Source organism: Schistocerca gregaria, chromosome 3 (assembly GCF_023897955.1).
Source record: "Schistocerca gregaria isolate iqSchGreg1 chromosome 3, iqSchGreg1.2, whole genome shotgun sequence".
NCBI lineage: Eukaryota > Metazoa > Arthropoda > Insecta > Orthoptera > Acrididae > Schistocerca > Schistocerca gregaria.
Genome location: NC_064922.1, coordinates 247,684,752 through 247,705,716, shown reverse-complemented (window position 1 = coordinate 247,705,716; position 20,965 = coordinate 247,684,752). Strand labels below are relative to the sequence as shown.

The window sequence follows — 20,965 nt, the reverse complement described above, 5'->3', positions numbered from 1 at the left end:
CAGTCTTACGTGAAGAATGTAGCGTTATTCTTCAGCCCTGTAGGGACCCTGAAGGCAAGCTTAGACTAATTACAGCACGCACGAGGCATTAAGGAGTCGGTGTTCCCTCGTTCCATAAGCGAGTTGAACGGAAGAAACCATAACGCGTTGTGCGATTTTAGGTGCTCTGCGACGCACTTCAATGACGTGCGGAATATGTACGCACATGAAGTGGCAGTAGAATGTTTTAACACGTGACTGTCACTCGTGGATGCGGCGTAAACATACCCTCTGATGAAGCGTACAGTACAGATCGAGGCATGCGAATTACAAAAAGTGGCTTGCACTAGCGAGGGGACACGTGTGCGCAGAGCGAGCGATTTAAAGGGAGCTGAGACAAAGGCGGAGGCGTGCTACAGCCGGCGCTGGCCTTGGGCGGCCGGCCGGCTAGGGCCGCGTGACTGCGGCGGCGGCGGCTGCGATGCGCGCCCACTCGCCGGCGCCCCGGCTGCTCACCTGGCACTTTGAGAGCGCGCCCGATCTCCTCCCACGCCTCCATGCGCATCCGCGGGTCCTTGTAGTGGAACGACGTCTTGTCGTAGAGGATGTTGTGCTGGTACACCTGCGCGATGAGCTGCTCCTCGGTGAAGGGCGGCTGCTGCGCGGCCGCGCCGGCCGGCGTGGACGTGGCTGAGGCGGCCGCCATGGTCGGCAATGCGTCGCACACTGGCCGGCCCTGGCAGCCGCGGCGCGCCACGCTACGCAACGCCGGCTTGCGTCACGTGCTCCCCTCGCTTCGCCTCGCCCGCGGCCGGCGACGCCATCGCGCTGCCGTGCCGCCGCCGCCGCCGCCGCCGCCGCAGCGTCGCCTTCTTCCTTTTGGCGCGGCCGTGGCCACAGCCGGCCGGCCCGTGGTTTTCCTGCCGCCGCGCAGCGCCGCTCCCAGGCGTCGCTTTCCAGCCGACGGACGCGGCCGGCCACCGACTGCGCCGCCACCGCCACGTTGCCGCATCTGCCGGCTCTGCGTCGTGGCGCGTTCCACGCTCGTAGACTTGCTAAATATAAACGCAACTAGACAGCTCGCTGGGACTAGTGTAGCGTTCGTGTGTTGGGCAGGGGCGAATCTGTGTAATCATCATTCCTTCGTGTCTTGCTTGCACTTCACAGATTAGCTATTCCTGTCTATTTCGTACTTAGTAGCATTACATTTGCATAATATTTCCTCAGAAATCACATGAAACTGCAAGCTTGACAAGCATGCATGCTGAAGCACTTTACACAAGCATGCTTGAGTATATGGGTTTTATCAACGCTCAATGTGTAAAAGATAGCTAGTTTCGTCAAATATTTAGCATCTGTTTGGCGTGTTTGTCAAACGTAGATAACCGATTGAGGTGTTTGACAGAAATTTTGAATGATGACGGATTTGATATGATGGCGGACGTTGTTTCTGTTGTTTTGCTGCGCATATTTAGGGAGCAAGAGTTTTTCGACTTTATCGTAGTAAGTTCCCGCAATCGCGCGAACTATGATCGAAAGAGTTGTTGTGGTCTTCAGTCCTGAGACCGATTTGTGCAGCTCTCCACGCTACCCTATCATGTGCAAGCTTCTTCATCTCCCAGTATCTACTGCAACCTACATCCTTCTGAATCTGTTTAGTGTATTCATCTCTTGGTCTCCCTCTACGATTTTTACCCTCTAAGCTGCCCTCCAATGGTAAATATGTGATCCCATGATGCCTCAGAACATGTCCTACCAACCGATCCCTTCTAGTGAAGTTGTGCCACAAATTTCTCTTCTCTCCAATTCTATTCAATATCTCCTCATTAGTTATGTGATCTACACATCTGATCTTCAGCATTCTTCTGTAACACCGCATTTCGAAAGCTTCCATTCTCACTTTTCCAAACTATTTATAGTCCATATTTCACTTCCATGGGTGGCTACACTCCATACAAATACTTTTAGAAACGACTTCCTGACACTTAAATCTATACTCGATGTTAACAAATTTCTCTTCTGCAGAAACGCTTTCCTTGCCATTGCCAGTCTACATTTTATATCCTACTTCGACCATCATCAGTTATTTTGCTCCCCAAATAGCAAAACTCCTTTACTACTTTAAGCCTCTCAATTCCTAATCTAATTTCCTCAGCATCACCCGACTTAATTTGACTACATTCCATTATCCTTGTTTTTCTTTTGTTGATGTACATCTTATATCCTCCTTTCAAGACACTGTCCATTCCCTTCAACTGCTCTTCCAAGTCCTTTGCTGTCTGACAGAATTACAATGTCATAGGCGAACCTCAAAGTTTTTATTTCTTCTCCATGGATTTTAATACCTACTCCGAACTTTACATCCATTTCCTTTACTGCTTGCTCAATATACAGATAGAATAGCATCGGGGAGAGGCTACAACCCTGTCTCATTCCCTTCCCAATCACTGCTTCCCTTTCATACCCCTCGACTCTTATAACTGCCATCTGGTTTCTGTACAAATTGTAAATAGCCTTTCGCTCCCTGTATTTTACCCATGCCACCTTCAGAATTTGAAAGAGAGTATTCCAGTCAACATTGTCAAAAGCTTTCTCTAAGTCGACAAGCATTTTATTTGCATAATATTTCCTCACAAATCACATGTAACTGTAAATCTTGACAAACATATATGCCGAAGCACTTTACACAAGCATTCTTGACTCTATAGGTTTTATCAACGTTCAATATGTCAAACGTAGCTATTTTCGTCAAATATTTAGCATCTGTTTGACGTGTTTGAGAGAAATTTTGAATGACGACCGATTTGATATGATGGCGGACGTCGTTTGTGGTGTTTCGCTGCGCATATTTAGCGAGCAAGAGTTTCCGACTGTATCGTAGTAAGTTCCCATAATCGCGCAAACTACGATCGAAAGAGTTACAATGATAATTTAGAGACGCACTTGGAGTTACCGAAACGGCAGAGGTGTTTCGTCTCTTGAGCCACATATCGAGCCTGGTGGTTTAAGGCGTTCCTGGGAACAGAAAGGTCTTGCGAATCGAATCGCGGTCGGACCACGGATCTTTGTCTGCGTTTTACTCTAGCCCTCATCTGTCAACGATGTGAGGAGTCGCCAGAAACGACAAGTGGCTCGGATCCACGTTCAGCTACAGTTTCCCATTCCCTGGTTCGATACAAACAATGGTTCAAATGGCTCTGAGCACTATGGGACTTAACATTTATGGTCATCAGTCGCCTAGAACTTAGAACTACTTAAACCTAACTAACCTAAGGACATCACACACATCCATGCCCGAGGGAGGATTCGAACCTGCGACCGCAGCGGTCGCTCGGCTCCAGACTAGGCGCCTAGAACCGCACGAGCACTCCGGCCGGCCCTGGTTCGATAACTGAGAGTTTAGGCACACCAAGTCGCCAGATGGTGTCCAACTGAAACACTTACGCCAGGCCATTGAGCCTTGAGCCACTTGAAGTTATTGCTATCCGAGCCACATATTACGGAGGAAGACGTAAGAAAGGTAAGGTGATCTGTATTCAACGCACAGCACAAATGCTTCGCGATAGTGTGACGACTGCTTCAAACGTATGATTAAATTTGACAGACTTCTTTAGTACGATCACTTTTGCTTGACTGATCCCTGGATAAGAAACTGAAAATTTGACGTGTTTTGTCGTTACCAGAGGCTCTGATGTAATTTTGTGCAAGCAGTAGGCCTGTTCGAGGGGACTGGAGGCTTGAACAATATTCAGTTATACAAGCTTGTACAAGCATACCGAAGTGTGCATGCTTGACCATCTGTGCTGACAACATCCAGACTCATTCAAAGAATCTTCAGTTTTGCGGAAATCTTCGTATCGGCCCTACAAACACTGTGAAGCAAATTAATCGTAAATTGCAGTTGTTGTTGTTGTGGTCTGCAGTTCTGAGACTGGTTTGATGCAGCTCTGCATGCTACTCTATCCTGTGCAAGCTTCTTCATCTCCCAGTACCTACTGCAGCCTACGTCCTTCTGAATCTGTTCAGTGTATTCATCTCTTGGTCTCCCTCTACGATTTCTACGCTCCACGCTGCCCTCCAATGCTAAATTTGTGATCCCTTGATGCCTCTGCCTCGTGATGACTGGGTGTTGTGTGATGTCCTTAGGTTAGTTAGGTTTAAGTAGTTCTAAGTTCTAGGGGACTGATGACCGTAGATGTTAAGTCCCATAGTGCTCAGAGCCATTTGAACCTTGATGCCTCAGAACATGTCCTACCAACCGATCCCTTCTTCTAGTCAAGTTGTACCGCAAATTTCTCTTCTCTCCAATTCTATTCAATACCTCCTCATTATTTATGTGATCCACCCATCTAATCTTCAGCATTCTTCTGTAGCACCACATTTCGAAAGCTTCTATTCTCTTCTTTCCCAAACTAGTTATCGTCCATGTTTCACTTCCATGCATCGGTATACTCCATACAAATCTATACTCGATGTTAACAAATTTCTCTTCTTCAGAAACACTTTCCTTGCCATAGCCAGTCTACATTTTATTTCCTCTCTACTTCGACCATCATCAGTTATTATGCTCCCCAAATAGCAAAACTCCTTTAAGCCTCTCATTTCCTAATCTTAACTCCCGCAGCATTACCCGATTTAATTCGACTACATTCCATTATCATCGTTTTGCTTCTGTTGGCGTTCACCTTATATCCTCCTTTCAAAACACTGCCCATCCCATTCAGCTGCTGTTCCAGGTCCTTTGCTGTCTCTGACAGAAGTACAATGTCATCGGCGAACCTCAAAAGTTTTTATTTCTTCTGCATGGATTTTAATTCCTACTCCAAATTTTTCTTTTGTTTCCTTTACTGCTTGCTCAATATACAGATTGAATAACATCGGGGATAGTCTACAACCATGTCTCACTCCCTTCCCAACCACTGCTTCCCTTTCATGTCCCTCGACTCTTGTAACTGCCATCTGGTTTCTGAACAAATTGTAAATAGCCTTTCGCTCCCTGTGTTTTACCGCTCTCACCTTCAGAATTTGAAAGAGAGTATTCTAGTCAACATTGACAAAAGCTTTCTCTTAGTCTACAAACATATTTGCATAATGTTTCCTCAGAAACCACATATAACAGCAAGCTTGACAAGCTTGCATGCCGAAGCACTTTACACAAGCATCCTTGACTATATAGGCTTTATCAACGGTCAATATGTCAAACGTAGCTAGTTTCGTCAAATATTTAGCATATGTTTGACGTGTTTGACAGAAATTTTGAATGACGACTGATTTGATATGATGGCGGACGTTGTTTGTGTTGTTTCGCTGCGCATGTTTAACGAGCACGAGCTTTTCTACTGTATCGTAGTTGTTTCGCTGCGCATGTTTAACGAGCACGAGCTTTTCTACTGTATCGTAGTAAGTTCCCACAATCTCGCAAACTACGGTGGAAGCAGTTACAATACTAATAAAAAAACGCACTTGGAGTTACCGAAACGGCAGAGGTGTTCCGTCTCTTGAGCCACATGTCGAGCCTGGTGGTCTAAGGTGCGTGGGAACAGAAAGGTCGCGGGAATCGAATCCCGGTCAGACCACGTATCTTTCGTCTGCGTTTTGCTTTAGCTTTCATCTGTCAACGATGTGAGGAGTCGCCAGAAACGACTTGTTGCTCGGATTCCACGTTCAGCCGCAGTTTCCCCTTCCCTGGTTCGATAACTGGGATAGGTTAGGCACACCAAGTCGCCAAATTCTGTCCAATTGAAAGACTTGCACCAGGCCATTAAGCCACATATTACGGAGGAAGACGTAAGAAAGGTGATCGGCATTCTACGCTCGCCAGGAACAATCATGTCATTATTTAAAAACATAAATTCTCTCAGAAAAGAGAAACGGTGTATGATATTTACTAAGCCATTTTAACCATTTCGTGCGATATTACAGTTTCCGTCACAGTACCCTGCTTTTAAATCGATTATTTTAGTAGTAGTAAGAGATGCACATATGTTTCTTTTTTTATCCTGAAGGAATTACGTCAGTAATGTGGGCTTCTCATCAGCTTGGAGTAAGTTAATGTGAGGAACGTGTTACGTTTCCTCCTTGGCATTTTTTGCGTATCAAAGTCAAAGCTGACCAAAACGAGCAGATCCTTTTCGCCCAAACTTCGTATATTGCAATCACAAATGTGATCTTTGTGGAGGCGAAGAGTATTCGTGTATTTTTGTAACACTATTCTTTTGATCTTGCATGCTTGTAAAGCTGACAGATTCGTGTGTGGCCAACGTTACTCAGCTGACTCTACTAGTATGCTCGTGTTCGTTTCGATTGCATCTAATTATTCAGTTAATAAGAAGTGGATAGCTGTGGCTCTCAGAGATATTAGGTTGGTGCATAAGTACGTAGCGTTTTTGTTTTGTATGTTGGTATTCAGATTGCTATAGGTTTATTTATCGATTGTCTTTTTTATTTGTTGTTCGCATAGTGTCGTTTTGTTATTTGGAGACAGTGAGTGGAGGTGTGAACGCAAGAAAATGGAATGCCAAGAGGAGAAATCTTAACATTTTCGAGATAGCGAGATAGCCTTCCGAGTGACAGTAGCAGAGACAAGCAGAAGCATTTCCGCCTTGTGTGGGGATAATGCCATTTGCCCTGTTGGGCAAAGCAAGATAATGTTTTTTTTTCGTTTTAAGGAGGATCGTTCTGACATTAGTGAAGCCCAACATTCAAAAAGACCTTCGGGATTTGATGGAGATCTCTTAAAAGCTTCACTCCGCAATGGTGCACGTCACTGCACTCGGAAACGGTAAATGTGATAAACTGTGATCCTTCCACGTCATGCGACATTTGAAGGCAATGGGGAAGTTTCAGAAATCGGGTGTATGGGTGTCGCATGCTATAAGCCAAAATCACAAAAATCAACTTGTGGCAATATGTGCATATCCGGTACTAGTCACTTGAAATGGTGTCTTTATGCTAGCATAAGAAAACAAAAAGGAATGGTTGAGTCCATACAAAATAGCAATTCCCCCCGTACAGAGACCTGTGCGCATCCTCGAAAGATAATATTATGCATCAGGTGGGAGAGCGACGGTGTGGCGTATTACGAATTGCTTCTCCAATGCATAACGGTCAGCGCTGACATTTATTGTCAACAATTGAGATGTCTTGCAGTCGCAATCAAAGAACAACGACCAGGAAGACAATGTGACGTGATGTTGTTCCACGATAACGCCCGCCCGCATTCTGCTAGACAGATAAAAAAAAACACTATACAGGAGTTGGGTTGGGAAGTCATTCCGCACCCACCTTATTCGTCTGATCTTGCGCCCAGAGATTTTCACCTTTTCCGCTCTCTACGAAACAACGTCGTTTCCGGGTGCAAACGCGTACCGAACATGGTTCGATGAGTTCTTCGCCCCAAAACCATGTGATTTCTACAATCCCGGAGTCTAAAAAGTTATCCCAGCATTGAACTCGTACACCAGCCCAATAATTTTCGACCTACAACAAATCATTTGGTGTGCTCAGCTCATTTTGAAGGAAGTTGCTACGAAGAAAATCATCCTAATGGACGTTGACGAAAGGAGTTTGCTAAACCTATAATATTTAGATTTCTACCTCATATAAATAAGAGTATGACTTTAGAATCAGTTTCTCGTTTGGCAGTGTAGTGCACTGCACATTGATTTACACTGATTCAGTTAATGTTCGTCTCCTGGGTTACTATTAGTAATTAATTTCCGAATTCTGCATATTGGTAACGCATTTAGTAAAAAAATCAAAACTCTTTTTTGCACTATGCCACACTTAATCTTAAAGGTGCGCTGAGCAGGGCTTGAGTTACTCTCGTCAGAACGCGTGTAGGTGCTACTTGTGACGTACTTGATCAGAGTGGGGACACGACAAAGTGCTCTTCAGTCTGCATCCAGTTAATCACGTATTATATGTCTAAATAACCCAACGTAGTATATATGGTGATCAGCATCACAATTATTACGTCAGTCAGGTCAAAGCCAGTTGAGGAAAATAAAGTACAAAATTGTGGAAACTAAAGCAGACCAAACCGTGCACATAAAATTTTTAAGTTAACGGCAGTGAAAAATTAAGTTCACTAGAGAGACGCATAACATAGGCCGGTTAAAAAATTTCTGCAAGTACTCAAAATGAAAAACTTAGTGAATGATAAAATAATCGCTCATTAACCCTACTTATAGTGATGTTGTTGTTGTTGTTGTTGTTGTTGTTGTTGTTGTTGTCTGCAGTCCTGAGACTGGTTTGTGCAGCTCTCCATGCTACTCTATCCTGTGCAAGGTTCTTCATCTCCCAGTACCTACTGCAACCTACATCCTTCTGAATCTGCTTAGTGTATTCATCTCTTGGTCTCCCTCTACGATTTTTGCCCCCCACGCTTCCCTCCAATACTAAATTGGTGATCCCTTGATGCCTCAGAACATGTCCTACCAACCGATCCCTTCTTCTGGTCAAGTTGTGCCACAAACTTCTCTTCTCCCCAATCCTATTCAATACTTCCTCATTAATAATGTGATCTACCCATCTAATCTTCAGCATTCTTCTGCAGCACCACATTTCGAAAGCTTCTACTCTCTTCTTGTCCAAACTATTTATCGTCCACTTTTCACTTCCATGCATCGCTACACTCCATACAAATACTTTCAGAAACGACTTCCTGATACTTAAATCTATACTCGATGTTAACAAATTTCTCTTCTTCAGAAACGCTTTCCTTGCCATTGCCAGTCTACATTTTATATCCTCTCTACTTCGACCATCATCAGTTATTTTGCTCCCCAAATAGCAAAACTCCTTTACTACTTTAAGTGTCTCATTTCTTAATCTAATTTCCTCAGCATCACCCGACTTAATTCGACTACATTCCATTATCCTCGTTTTGATTTTGTTGATGTTCATCTTATATCCTCCTTTCAAGAAACTTTCCATTCCGTTCAACTGCTCTTCCAAGTCCTTTGCTGTCTCTGACAGAATTACAATGTCATCGTCGAACCTCAAAGTTTTTATTTCTTCTCCATGGATTTTAATACCTACTCCAAATTTTTCTTTTGTTTCCTTTACTGCTTGCTCAATATACAGATTGAATAACATCGGGGAGAGGCTACAACCCTGTCTCAGTCCCTTCCCAACCACTGCTTCCTTTTCATGCCCCTCCACTCTTATAACTGCCATCTGGTTTCTGTACAAATTGGAAATAGCCTTTCGCTCCCTGTATTTTACCCCTGCCACCTTTAGAATTTGAAAGAGAGTATTCCAGTCAACATTGTCAAAAGCTTTCTCTAAGTCTACAAATGCTAGAAAAGTAGGTTTGCCTTTCCTTAATCTTTCTTCTAAGATAAGTCGTAAGGTCAGTATTGCCTCAAGTGTTCCAGTATTTCTACGGAATCCAAACAGATCTTCCCCGCGGTCGGTTTCTACTAGTTTTTCCATTCGTCTGGATAGAATTCGCGTTAGTATTTTGCAGCTGTGACGTATTAAACTGATTGTTCGGTAATTTTCACATCTGTCAACACCTGCTTTCTTTGGGATTGGAATTATTATATTCTTCTTGAAGTCTGAGGGTATTTCACCTGTTTCATACATCTTGCTCACCAGATGGTAGAGTTTTGTCAGGGCTGGCTCTCCCAAGGCCGTCAGTAGTTCCAATGGAATGTTGTCTACTCCGGGGGCCTTGTTTCGACTCAGGTCTTTCAGTGCTCTGTCAAACTCTTCACGCAGTATCGTATCTCCCATTTCATCTTCATCTACATCCTCTTCCATTTCCATAATATTGTCCTCAAGTACATCGTCCTTGTATAGACCCTCTATATACTCTTCCACGTGTCTGCTATCCCTTCTTTGCTTAGAACTGGGTTTCCATAAGAGCTCTTGATGTTCATGCAAGTGGTTCTCTTATCTCCAAAGGTCTCTCTAATTTTCCTATAGGCAGTATCTGTCTTACCCCTAGTGAGATAAGCGTCTACATCCTTACATTTGCCCTCTAGCCATCCCTGCTTAGCCATTATTTTGATAAATTAACAGCTTTCGTTCTCTAGCTGCTTACAGGTATGTTTTCAGTGCATTCATGACTGCAACATGCAGGTACATTACGCAATGGTATAATAGTATTGAAGGTTTGCCGGGAATTGCAGGAGGGAAGTTTGAAAGTACAAAAGGAGCTGAGAAATAAACCCATGACGTGTTTTGTGTATTAATGTTCGATGAAATGTTAATGAATTGTACTGAATAGGATGGAAATTAATTTGTGGGTTATGCCTCACTGCCTCACCAGTGTTAGTGGGAAATGATTGTAAGGAGACTTTGGTTCTTATGTCAGTAGGAGTGAATGTATGTCGAAGATTATATGATTATTACATGACTGATAGCGTTTCTGCCGTAGAAAAAGACAATTATTGAAATGGCCATTACAATTCACATGGTGTAAATGTCACTGTATTAGATGTTACTCAACAAATACTACAATGCGTAAGTCTTAAAGGTGAGTGTTGCCTCGCGCGTTCCTCCATTTCTCCGGAATCCTAATTGATCTTCGACAAGGTTGACTTGTACCTTATTTTCTTATTCTTCTGTAAATAATTGGGAATATTTAGAAAAATTACTTATTCAAATGATAGTTTTGTAACGCGCCTTTCGGCACCAGCCTTCTTTGAAATTGGAATTCCTACATTCTTCCAGAAGCTGGCGGTATTTCCCCCATCTCAAATATCTTTCATCAAACTAGATGGACCATTTATGTCATGGCTGGCTCTCCCAGTCATCACAATAGATCTGACGGAATGTTGTCTTCTCCAGGGGCCTCGTATCGAGTTAGATTTGGTAAACAATGCCCTGTCAAATTCCCCTCACAGTATCATATGTATCTTTACCTACTTCTCTTTCTGCAATACAGTATTACCCTGAAGTTTGTTTCAGTTGTACAGACCGTCTACAAATTTCGTCTTTCCGCTTTACCTTCTGTGCCTAGTACGGGCATGCCATCTGAGCTCCATATCCTCTGGAAAAAATAATGACTTTAGGTTCCCCTTGCTTTCAGCCGCTCGCAGTACCAGCAAAACTATGTTGGCTAATGTTACAAGGCCAGATAAGTCTGTCATCCAGATTGTTGTCCCTATAACTAATGAAAAGACAGCTGTTTCTTTCAAAGAACCACGGATTAATTTGGCTCTGTTACCTCTACGCCGTGGGTGCATTAACAGCACGGCTATGCGTATCGTTGAGACAGGCACGCCTTACCATATTAGCAAAGGCCCATGGTTCACGTGAGGATGTGGTTGTGCATATTAGAACACCGATTCATAAACCTATGATGCCAAGTTAAACTCAAATACTTGCATACTTAGTATAACTGTAGAACCTATTTATTAATCTGATTTGTTAGGGAGAAAAGACAGTGGTCGCTTGGTCATACATTATTATTGTTTGAAGAGAGGCGGAGGAACTAAAGCAGTTGTGAATTTTATCATCTAATAACATAATTCCAAAAGGCATTGTGCTCATTGAAATCGTAAATTTTTTTCCAATGGTGACACAGCGAGATGTAGTCCCTGAACTGAAAGATAATCTATTTGAAAGTAAGTTCCATGAAAATCAGGCTTACATTTTGAAAACTTGTGTGGAACACTATGTTTAATTCGCTGTCACCATGTTGCAAATACGTGCAACGTCATTATACACGGAAATTGTAATTAGGCACGTAATGACCAAAGCTATTGTATTTTGTAATCAGTGATGTGTGTAACATGTAAGATGTATTTATTTATTAAAAATGTTTATACGTGGGAAACATTAATGCTCTTAAACGGTTTCAGGTAGCCAATGAAAATTATCCCACACACACCCCAAAAAACCGACGCCATGACCTTGCTTGCAGATGAAACGGTCTTTGCCTTCTTTGGAGTCGGTTGTCTAATTTGTGTCCATTGTTTCGATTGTTCTTTTGAGTGAACTAGTGGACCTTTGTTTCATCCATGGTTATAAATCAGCGTAAAAAAAATCAGCGTTGTTGCGCGAAACTTCGCGAAACACTCAATTGAAACCTCTTATACGACACTGTTTTTGCTCAAGAGGGTGGAAACGCGGCACAAACCTGTCACACAGTTTTCTCATGCCCAAATTTTCAGATAATATATTATGAAGAGACTGATATTACCGCCATCAGCTGCTTTTAGACGGCGCATCCTGTTGAAAGGCAGCAATACATTCATGGGAGTTCAACTGTACATAAAATTCCTCAAAGATTCGCGTATACACGGCAATGTTTAGGTGCTGTTTAAAAATCATGGGACCCACAATCCAACTTGCTGACACGGCACAGCACACTCCAATTTTTTTCACTGTGAAGAGGTTTCTCATTGATCGCATAGGGATTGTTGTTCACTAGTATCTGGTGTTTTGGGAGTTCACATGACCTGTCAGGTGGTTCAAAATGGTTCAAATGGCTCTGAGCACTATGGGACTAACATCTATGGTCATCAGTCCCCTAGAACTTAGAACTACTTAAACCTAACTAACCTAAGGACCTCACACACATCCATGCCCGAGGCAGGATTCGAACCTGCGACCGTAGCGGTCACACGGTTCCAGACTGAAGCGCCTAGAACCGCACGGTCACACCGGCCGGCCTGTCAGGTGGAACCACGCTTCATCACACATGAATTACAGCAGCCCATCCAGCATTTCTCTTTCGACTGTTTGACGTAATACAGCCACGTACAGTAATTCACGAGTTTTGCCTTATTTTCCTCCTTCCGTTCTTTGACCCATGACATTTTGAAGGGCTTCATCTCTACATGGTATAAAACACGTTGACGAGACCTACTCTGTACGTCAGTTTATTTGCTGACTTCTTTCGACTATGGATCATTCGTGCTCGAATATCCGCGATCATATCAGGTGTACGAAAGGACGAGGCTCGCTTCGTTGGGTTTGCAGCTGGCCGTATAGTACCCAACTTTGCCACCAAACTCTTTATACTGCCCTTTGCTGGTATGGAAGCGACAGCCAGCTACTCTGCAAAAAGTTCTGTATTTCCTTTAATGAAACAGTAGAAACGTACGCCTTCTCTGTTGCGATTCTTTCTTGGAGTGGATACATCTCGCTGAGATATTTAATTCTCCCGTCTTAACCTAGTCGCAATTGGTGTTGACAATGCAAAACGTAGTCGCAACAGCTTCGAAACTTTAGATGACAGTAGGTGGGCGACGACGACTAACCTCCGTACTTTGGGTCGGATTTTCGTGCGCCACCCTGTAGTACCATCTAGCGGGATCCAAAAATGTCAACGTTAAGATTTTCGTAAGAGTGTAGCTTCCCTGCTCAATAACGAACAAAAATACTTGCAGACAGTAATGTTTTAAGATGTGCTTCATTTTAACTAACGTATTAAATTCGACCGTGAACTAAGTAAAGGTGGTCGCTTACACAATGGGTCAAAAGTTTTCAATCACCCACCACAACTATGGATCTGTGGTTAAAACAGAGATATCGTTTTGCACATTCTGTCATACGTCGGTTCCAATAATAAATATATAAATGTAAAGGCTAAGCTCCTCTGTTGTGTATTTGACTGGTTGTTCGCATAGAAAGGTCCTAATGAGCATCCACAACAACACTGACGTGCTTTTGCCTAAGACAGTTCCATTCAAGTTGGCCTCAGAATGTGTTTGATTAGCAATCAGTCCGCAATAATTCACAATACACTGTGTGCATCTACTAGTGTGTTGTAACCTGATCAGGTTCATACCGTATTATGTCCCAATGGGGCGGAAACAAGAGACTGGAAATGGAAAACGTGCTGTAATTGCAGCTCTGCATCGAGAAGGCTATTCTAGTAGGACAATAGCACAATCTACAGAGGCGTATACATTGCAGCGATGCTAGCAACTTGGTGTCAATGCAAGTGTTTCGCGGTCTGGAAGACTCCGTGTAACATCATACAGGAAAGATAAGTTCATATGTGTATAGAGTAAACGTCAGAGGACTCCTACTGCAGCTAAAATTCGCGAGGAAGTAAATAGTACGCAAGTTTCTCAACAGTCAACGCCGTCTTCATGAACAAGGTTTAAAAGGGTGCATAGAGGAAAAACTTTATTATGCAGACAAAATTAGGTAAATCGATTGCATTGCTAGCAGCAAAATACAAACTGGAGCGCGCAGCAGCAGCAGCGGCGAAGGTGGTGTTCAAGTATTTGGAAGCCATCATCCAATAGTTGCTCATCGACTTCTTGGATAACATGTGAAACGTCAGCGTGTGACGCCAACGGTGGAACAGGGTGGAGGGTCGGTCAAGGTGTGGGGATGTTTTGCGGGTGATAAAGTCGGTTACCTAGTGAGAATTAATGGAACATTAAAGAAGGATGGATATGACAGGATACTGATCAAAAATGCAGTTCCATCTGGCAAGAGACTTAATTAATCGGGTTTGTTCTGCTGCAGGACAGTGATCCCACATATGCTTCTAAATTGTGCAGAGGGTGTGCCTATAGAAAAGAGATATATGGGGAATTAAAGAATATGATTTCCAAAGCAGTCACATGACTTAAATCCCATTGACCTTTTATGGGATGAACTGATACGGAAGTCAGAAGACTGCAATTACCTAATGAAGACCCATAATTTATAGACGTGTTACACATTAATACCTGCAAAAACAACACGAAATCCTATCTCCAGAATGCCAAGAGTTTGTGCATCTGTTCTGAGGGTTGGATACTTTGAATAGAGTAAAGTCTAAAAATTTTGTGTTGTACTTAATGATGTGAGAGATAAAATATTTATTTTGTTGGTGTATTTAGCTTGTACGATGTGTTTATACATAGTATAAAGTATATGGATTGTCTACATTATTGTTCATTTGTGTGCTGGAGAAAATCATGCGTGAATGGAACAAGATATGCCCACCATTTGTTAAGATTGGAATAAAGATTCAACTTCATTGCCTTGCATTTGCAGATGATTTGGCGCTGTTAGCCAACAATATTGATGAAGCAAAGGTTCAGATAGAACAAGTAGAACAATTAGCGGCAAAGATCGGATTGCAAATTTCGTTTGAGAAAACAAAAATGATGCCCAGCTTCCCAGTTGACACATCCCATATCATACTCCATAATGATCAAAAAATTAAAGTAGTAAAAAAGTTCAACTATCTTGGTGAGATTATTACCTGGAATGTTATTAAAAGAGTAGAACATTAAAACTTTCAGAGAGCGCAGAGAACTACGTGTCCAACGTACAAAAAAAAAAAATCTCTCAATAAATGCTAAATTTCAATATTACTCCACCGTCGTTAAAGTGGAAGCAACATATGCAAGTGAAACACTATTCAGACTAAATACGGAAGCAACAACTGACAAAGTGCAGAAAGTTGATAGAAGAATACTTCGAACAGTTATCAGTAAGAAACACAGAGTTAACGGGCAGTGGAGACATTTGTCCGATTCGATAGTGTATAAAGAAAGTGAATCCATTATTGGTACAATGCGGAAAAGAAGGATTGCAGTGTTTGGCCACATATCTCGCCTACCAAATCTAGAATCCTGAAACAAATTTTTTGACTACTTCTGGAACAGCAAAACCAAAATCATCTGGTTTAAAGAAGTACAAAGTGATCTGGATGAACTGAACATCACCACTCACCAAATTCAACAAAAGAAAAGAAACTGCTTCTGAAGAACAAATACACACGGCTCACATTCAAACCATCAGAACGGAAGAAGTATGTCATATCTGCAGAAGAACGAGCATCCAGATCACAGCGAATGAAGAAGTTTTGGGAAACGAAGAAATTGCTGACTGCTAAGACCTAAACTTAATTATTGTAGACTCTGTTTATTATGTTTGATTTTAGTGCGCCAATATGGGCGTAAACTATGTAAATAAATAAAAGTATATAGTGTGTAATTCTTATCATGGATGATCGAAAAGTTGTGCCCTGTAGTGGAAATTGATAAAAATTGGCGTAGGTTGGATGTCATAAACACACACGTTATATTTATTTTCACGTAAGCACATATTTTATGCTTTATTTTGTCGTAAATTTTATCCATATAGTGATAAAAAAACAGTTTTATGCAGTGAAGTAACCAACAAGTTTATTTAGAACCAGATTCGCATGTCTTTTATGTGCAGTATGATGACGCAGGCTGTTCATCAGCATTATAGTTAGCTTAAAATTAGTTGCTACTTTTGACGTTTGTGCCACCGGAGGGAACGTGACGCCGTTGCCCAGGTAACACCAGTTGCGAGCCAGCTATCCCTACCATGACACCAGCGGTTCGGTTGGTAAAGCATCCCTGGTGATCTCATTGATAAACATTACCACGTGCTGTCTCGCAGTCGTTGCATCTACGTTCATCTCTCGTTATAGAGTGGTATTTTCTGGCGCTAAAATTTGCCGTCGTCAGGTATTGTGAAAAACTGTTTCGTGCAGGCATCGCGCCCGAACCCACAAGGTTCGCAATAAAAGTGATCGTCCGGAAACCATTCACTGGCAGCGAAGATAATGTTGTGGTGCAAAATATCCCTCCGTACTCGACAGTAATAATGGACAGTATTCCATAACACTGTTGTGATGGACAAAGCTACAACAATGCAGTGGATGAAAGCGGACATAAAGGAATGATCCACTGGTTACAATTTTATCGGAACTCAAGACAGATAGCGATATCCCTCCAACTTTAAACAATAATTTAGTATGTTATGTACATTCCATATGAATTAATAAATAACCTACCATGCACCAAGCGCAAATTCATAGCGATCCTTATTTTTCAAAAAAATGGTTCAAATGACTCTGAGCTAGGGTGACCAAACGTCCCGGAAAACCGGGATTGTCCCGAAAATTTGTTTCGGGACGCTCAAAAGTCCCGGAATTCAGTTTTTAAATACATTTCGTGAAACTTTCTCAAATTTTTGGGATTTCGCTATATTAAAGGAAATACAACACAAGAAATTAATATATTTTAGCTTATTTGTCTAAAACTTCCATTGTCCCATACTAGTAATCACAGTATCAGTATTGATACTCAGGCAATAATTTACTTTGAGTGGCACTTTGGCCAACGTGTAGTAAGTTGTATTATTGTAACAGTGCTATGAAACCGTCCGATTGTCGCGCCACTTACACACGCTCATTGTCAGAACAGTGTAGTAGTTGACGTTTTGTCAGACAAACTGCAATAGTTTTTTCTCATATTAGTGGTCTTATTGCTGCAGTACTGTGAAACGCAATGCCGAAACGTGCCTGCAAGTTCAGAGACTGTTATTCCAAGGAATGGAATTTCATTAAGAAAGGTCGTTTTGATTACGAAGCAGGGTGTTCCGTATGTAGCTGTTTTATTAGTTTGAGTCTTGGTGGACGTTCCGACATAGTTGAACACATCGGCTCAAAGAAACACAATAACAGATACAGTGCACTGAGCTGCAGTAAAACTCTACAAAATTATTTTGTGAAACATCAGTCAAGTGAAGAGACGAAAGTTCGAGCAGCCGAGCTTACACTATCCCACCACAGGGTAAAACATCACCAAACTTATAGATCTAGTGAGTGTACTAATTAGCTTAACAGCATTATGTTTGATGATTCTTCCATTGCAAAAAAAGTTTAGTTCAGCAAGAACTAAAGTGTCAGCCTTAGTGAAAGGAGTTATTTCTCCCCAGAGTGTAAAGGAAAGCCTTGAATACATCAGAAAGTCTTCTTTCTACAGGATATCCACTGATGCCAGCAATCATAAGGCCACTAAAATATTTCCGTTTGTTGTTAAGTTTTTCGATATTAATCAGGGAATTCTGACCAAACTTTAGAAGGAGAGTTCCCTACCTAATGAAACATCTGACGAAATTTTTAGATTTTGTATGAATACTATCGAAATGTTTGATTTTGAGAAAAATAAATGTATGGAATTTTGTGGAGACAACACCAACACAAACTTTGGTGATTTAAAAAGACAAGGCAAATGCAACGAATTTACCAAATTAAAGGCAACATTGAACGAAAACATGGAAGGCATAGGGTGCCCTGCACATGTTTTACACAATAGCGTGCAGACATCTGCTGACAGTTTAAACTGTGATGTTGAAACTATCGTCATGAAGGTATACTCACAATTTTACATATATAATGTTAGAACAGAGAGGCTTAAGGAGTTCTGTGATTATGTGGGAACTGAATATATGAATGTAATGTGTCACTCGAAAAGTCGCTGGTTATCACTGTTTCCAGCAGTTGAAAGAGTAATCCGCCTTTTTGAACTGTTAAAAGCTTTTTTCCTAAATGAAGACAAAGCCCCCAAAATATTGGTTCAGTTTTACAGTAACCCTTTAAGTTCAAAATGGCTCTGTGCACTATGGGACTTAACTTCTGAGGTCATCAGTCCCCTAGAACTTAGAACTACTTAAATCTAACTAACCTAAGGACATCACACACATCCATGCACGAGGCAGGATTCGAACCCGCGACCGTACCAGTCGCGCTGTTCCCGGACTGTAGCGCCTATAACCGTTTGGCCACCGCGGCCGGCCTTATTTTTCACTGCAAACTTTTAATAATTTCTTGCAGTAGTTTACCTAATATCGAAATTCTACAATAACATGAACAGTAAGGAAATGACGGGCAGTTCGTCATGAAGCTGACGGATTCGCGTATGAGATGTGGAAGACTCAAATGTTTCTTTAGAGTCCTTTGAGAAAGATTGCAGATCGGCGAGCTTCCTGTTCACGCAGCCGTGTAGGCCTGGCATTATCGTCAACTGCTGACGCGCCCGGTCTCACGCTGGCAACTACGCTCAGTACTGAATTGTCAAAAGTCGCAACTAATTTTAAACGCACTATAGTTCAACTGAAGTTGTTTCCGCCTAACAATCCAAATAAACTATTATTTACTTCAGCTGCGTTCTTGCTTGAGCCATTTATCGTCATCGTCTGCAGACAAACAAACGGCGATGATTTCTACATCAGAAATCATACGTCAAGCAGTGTCATTTCGGAGCCAGTCATACGTCATTAGCACTTACGTCAGAACATTCTGTGTCTATGAACGCAACACCTTCTTTCTCTTTGATGTCGCTTTGCACTAGCAACAAGCAGGGGCAAAACAGTAGTGTACAGCTCATTTTTAATACGGTAACTGATACTGTGCAGGATCTATTTAGGACGGTCGGCTGAATTTAAGTTTAATTGTTGGCGTCGTCAATTGTTGGCGCTGTTGCATCCAGAGTATCGGATATTGTACTGTTGAAGTGCTACGAAAATAATTAAAGAAAACGGCTTGGATGAACAATCTGGATTACTGAAAGCCGGACAAGAGTTAACCCTGTATGTACAGTCCTCACCTCTCGTAAAATTCAAATTTAGCAGTAAAACTTGCCGGAACAAAGGACCTATAATGCTAGAAAGAGTAAATGGCAGTAATGAAACCTTGTTACCCGAAGGGTTCTTGGTCGTTTGGCTGGGCTGGTTTTGCTTGCTGCATAATCAGGGCAAGCCGCATCGCCTTTATGCTGAACTAGTTTCATTGTGTGCACTGCCCTACCTCCTCCGTCTGTCCACTACGTTCTTGTGCGTCTCCCTCCCTAGTTTCACGATTCAAAAGCTATACCTAATATTATAATGAAATGCCTCGTACATCTACAATTTGACCATTGCGTTGCCACCTGGTGATCACGTGGTCGTAACTCGCAACAATTTGTAGCTCTTTCTTTTTCTTCAATGCCAGACGCATCTGTTACAGGGCCCGCAAATGATGGGAAATCACTGCACCACGATTTGCAAATTACATTGAAGTAAGTAATAATTTTTGTGGTTGGGTACTAAAAATCGGCAGCTGAAGTGAAGGAAGTAAGCTGTTTGTGCCATATATTTGGAATATGTCAGCTTTTTTTCTGTGCCTGTTCCTATCTTCAACAGGCAGTGTGTTAGGCCCGTGAAACAAAAGACGAGGAAAGAGTCAAGCTGTTGTCAAGACAAGCTTGGGAAACCGCTTGAAATCACTCTCATGCCGCCTACCAATATTGGTCAAAATGCATTGATCTAAATAGGGACTTCGACGAAAAGTATGTTGGGGGAGAGAGGGGTAGATCGACAAGTGGAATAAGGTAACTAATTACTTGAAATTAACACTGTCATACGGATGCTACTTGCACTCCACTCGCCGAGACACAAAAAAAACTCCACAGTGAACCAGCTGCCGTCAGTTCAGTGTGCGTTACAGTCCCGGTAAACGATCAAACAATTTGGCAGGAGGGAACTGTATGGCGTGTTTGCAAAAATAGACTGAATCTGACATGTTTGACAGAAATTTTGATCGACGGACGATGTGACTAGACGTCGGACGTTGTGTGTTGATGTTTAGCCGCGCCCGCTCATGTTTAGCGAGATAGTTTTTTAACTGTATCGTGAGTGTGGAAATTAAAAAAAATGGTTCAAATGGCTCTGAGTACTATGGGACTTAACATCTTAGGTCATCAGTCCCCTAGAACTTAGAACTACTTAAACCTAACTAACCTAAGGATATCACACACATCCATGCCCGAGGCAGGATTCGAACCTGCGACCGTAGCAGTCTTGCGGTTCTGGAGTGCAGCGCCTAGAACAGCACGGCCACCGCGGCCGGCTGTGGAAATTACTATCACAATATGGATAAGAACCAAACAGCATCGGCTAGATGTGCTCCGTCTTTCCCAGTTGCGTATTATGCAGGTGAACGCTAAGAAGAAAGTAGGTATACTGTATTGCAGTGAATGGAAAAAAAAAACCCGAAGCTCTCCGGTTCTTCCATGAACGTTGTAATGTTCCCGCATTGTGGTATTATAGTGCACTTTCAGTTCCTTTTCATGTATATATTGATCTCTCAATTTCAGCCATTTTCCTGGACCAGCATCTTGTTTTATTTTTCTTCTTGATGCAAAGTACGAAAGTAACTATTTACATTAGCGTCAAGATCCGTCACATCGTGACAGCTTCTGTAACACATGAATAAATGGAC

General features: G+C 42.2%; 2 protein-coding genes across 3 annotated transcripts in view; one reads left to right on the top strand and one right to left on the bottom strand.

Annotated features, from left to right (window-relative positions):
* The window catches only part of LOC126356274 (uncharacterized), a 43,794-nt gene extending 42,773 nt beyond the window's left edge, over positions 1-1,021 (bottom strand). The window contains exon 1 of the mRNA XM_050007125.1: positions 496-1,021. Within this exon, the coding sequence (XP_049863082.1) occupies positions 496-685 (190 nt within the window). The 5' untranslated portion in view covers positions 686-1,021. The remainder of the gene's footprint in view (positions 1-495) is intronic.
* LOC126356270 (DENN domain-containing protein 5B) overlaps positions 1-20,965 on the top strand; it is a 467,453-nt gene that overhangs the window by 277,065 nt on the left and 169,423 nt on the right. The window lies entirely within an intron of this gene.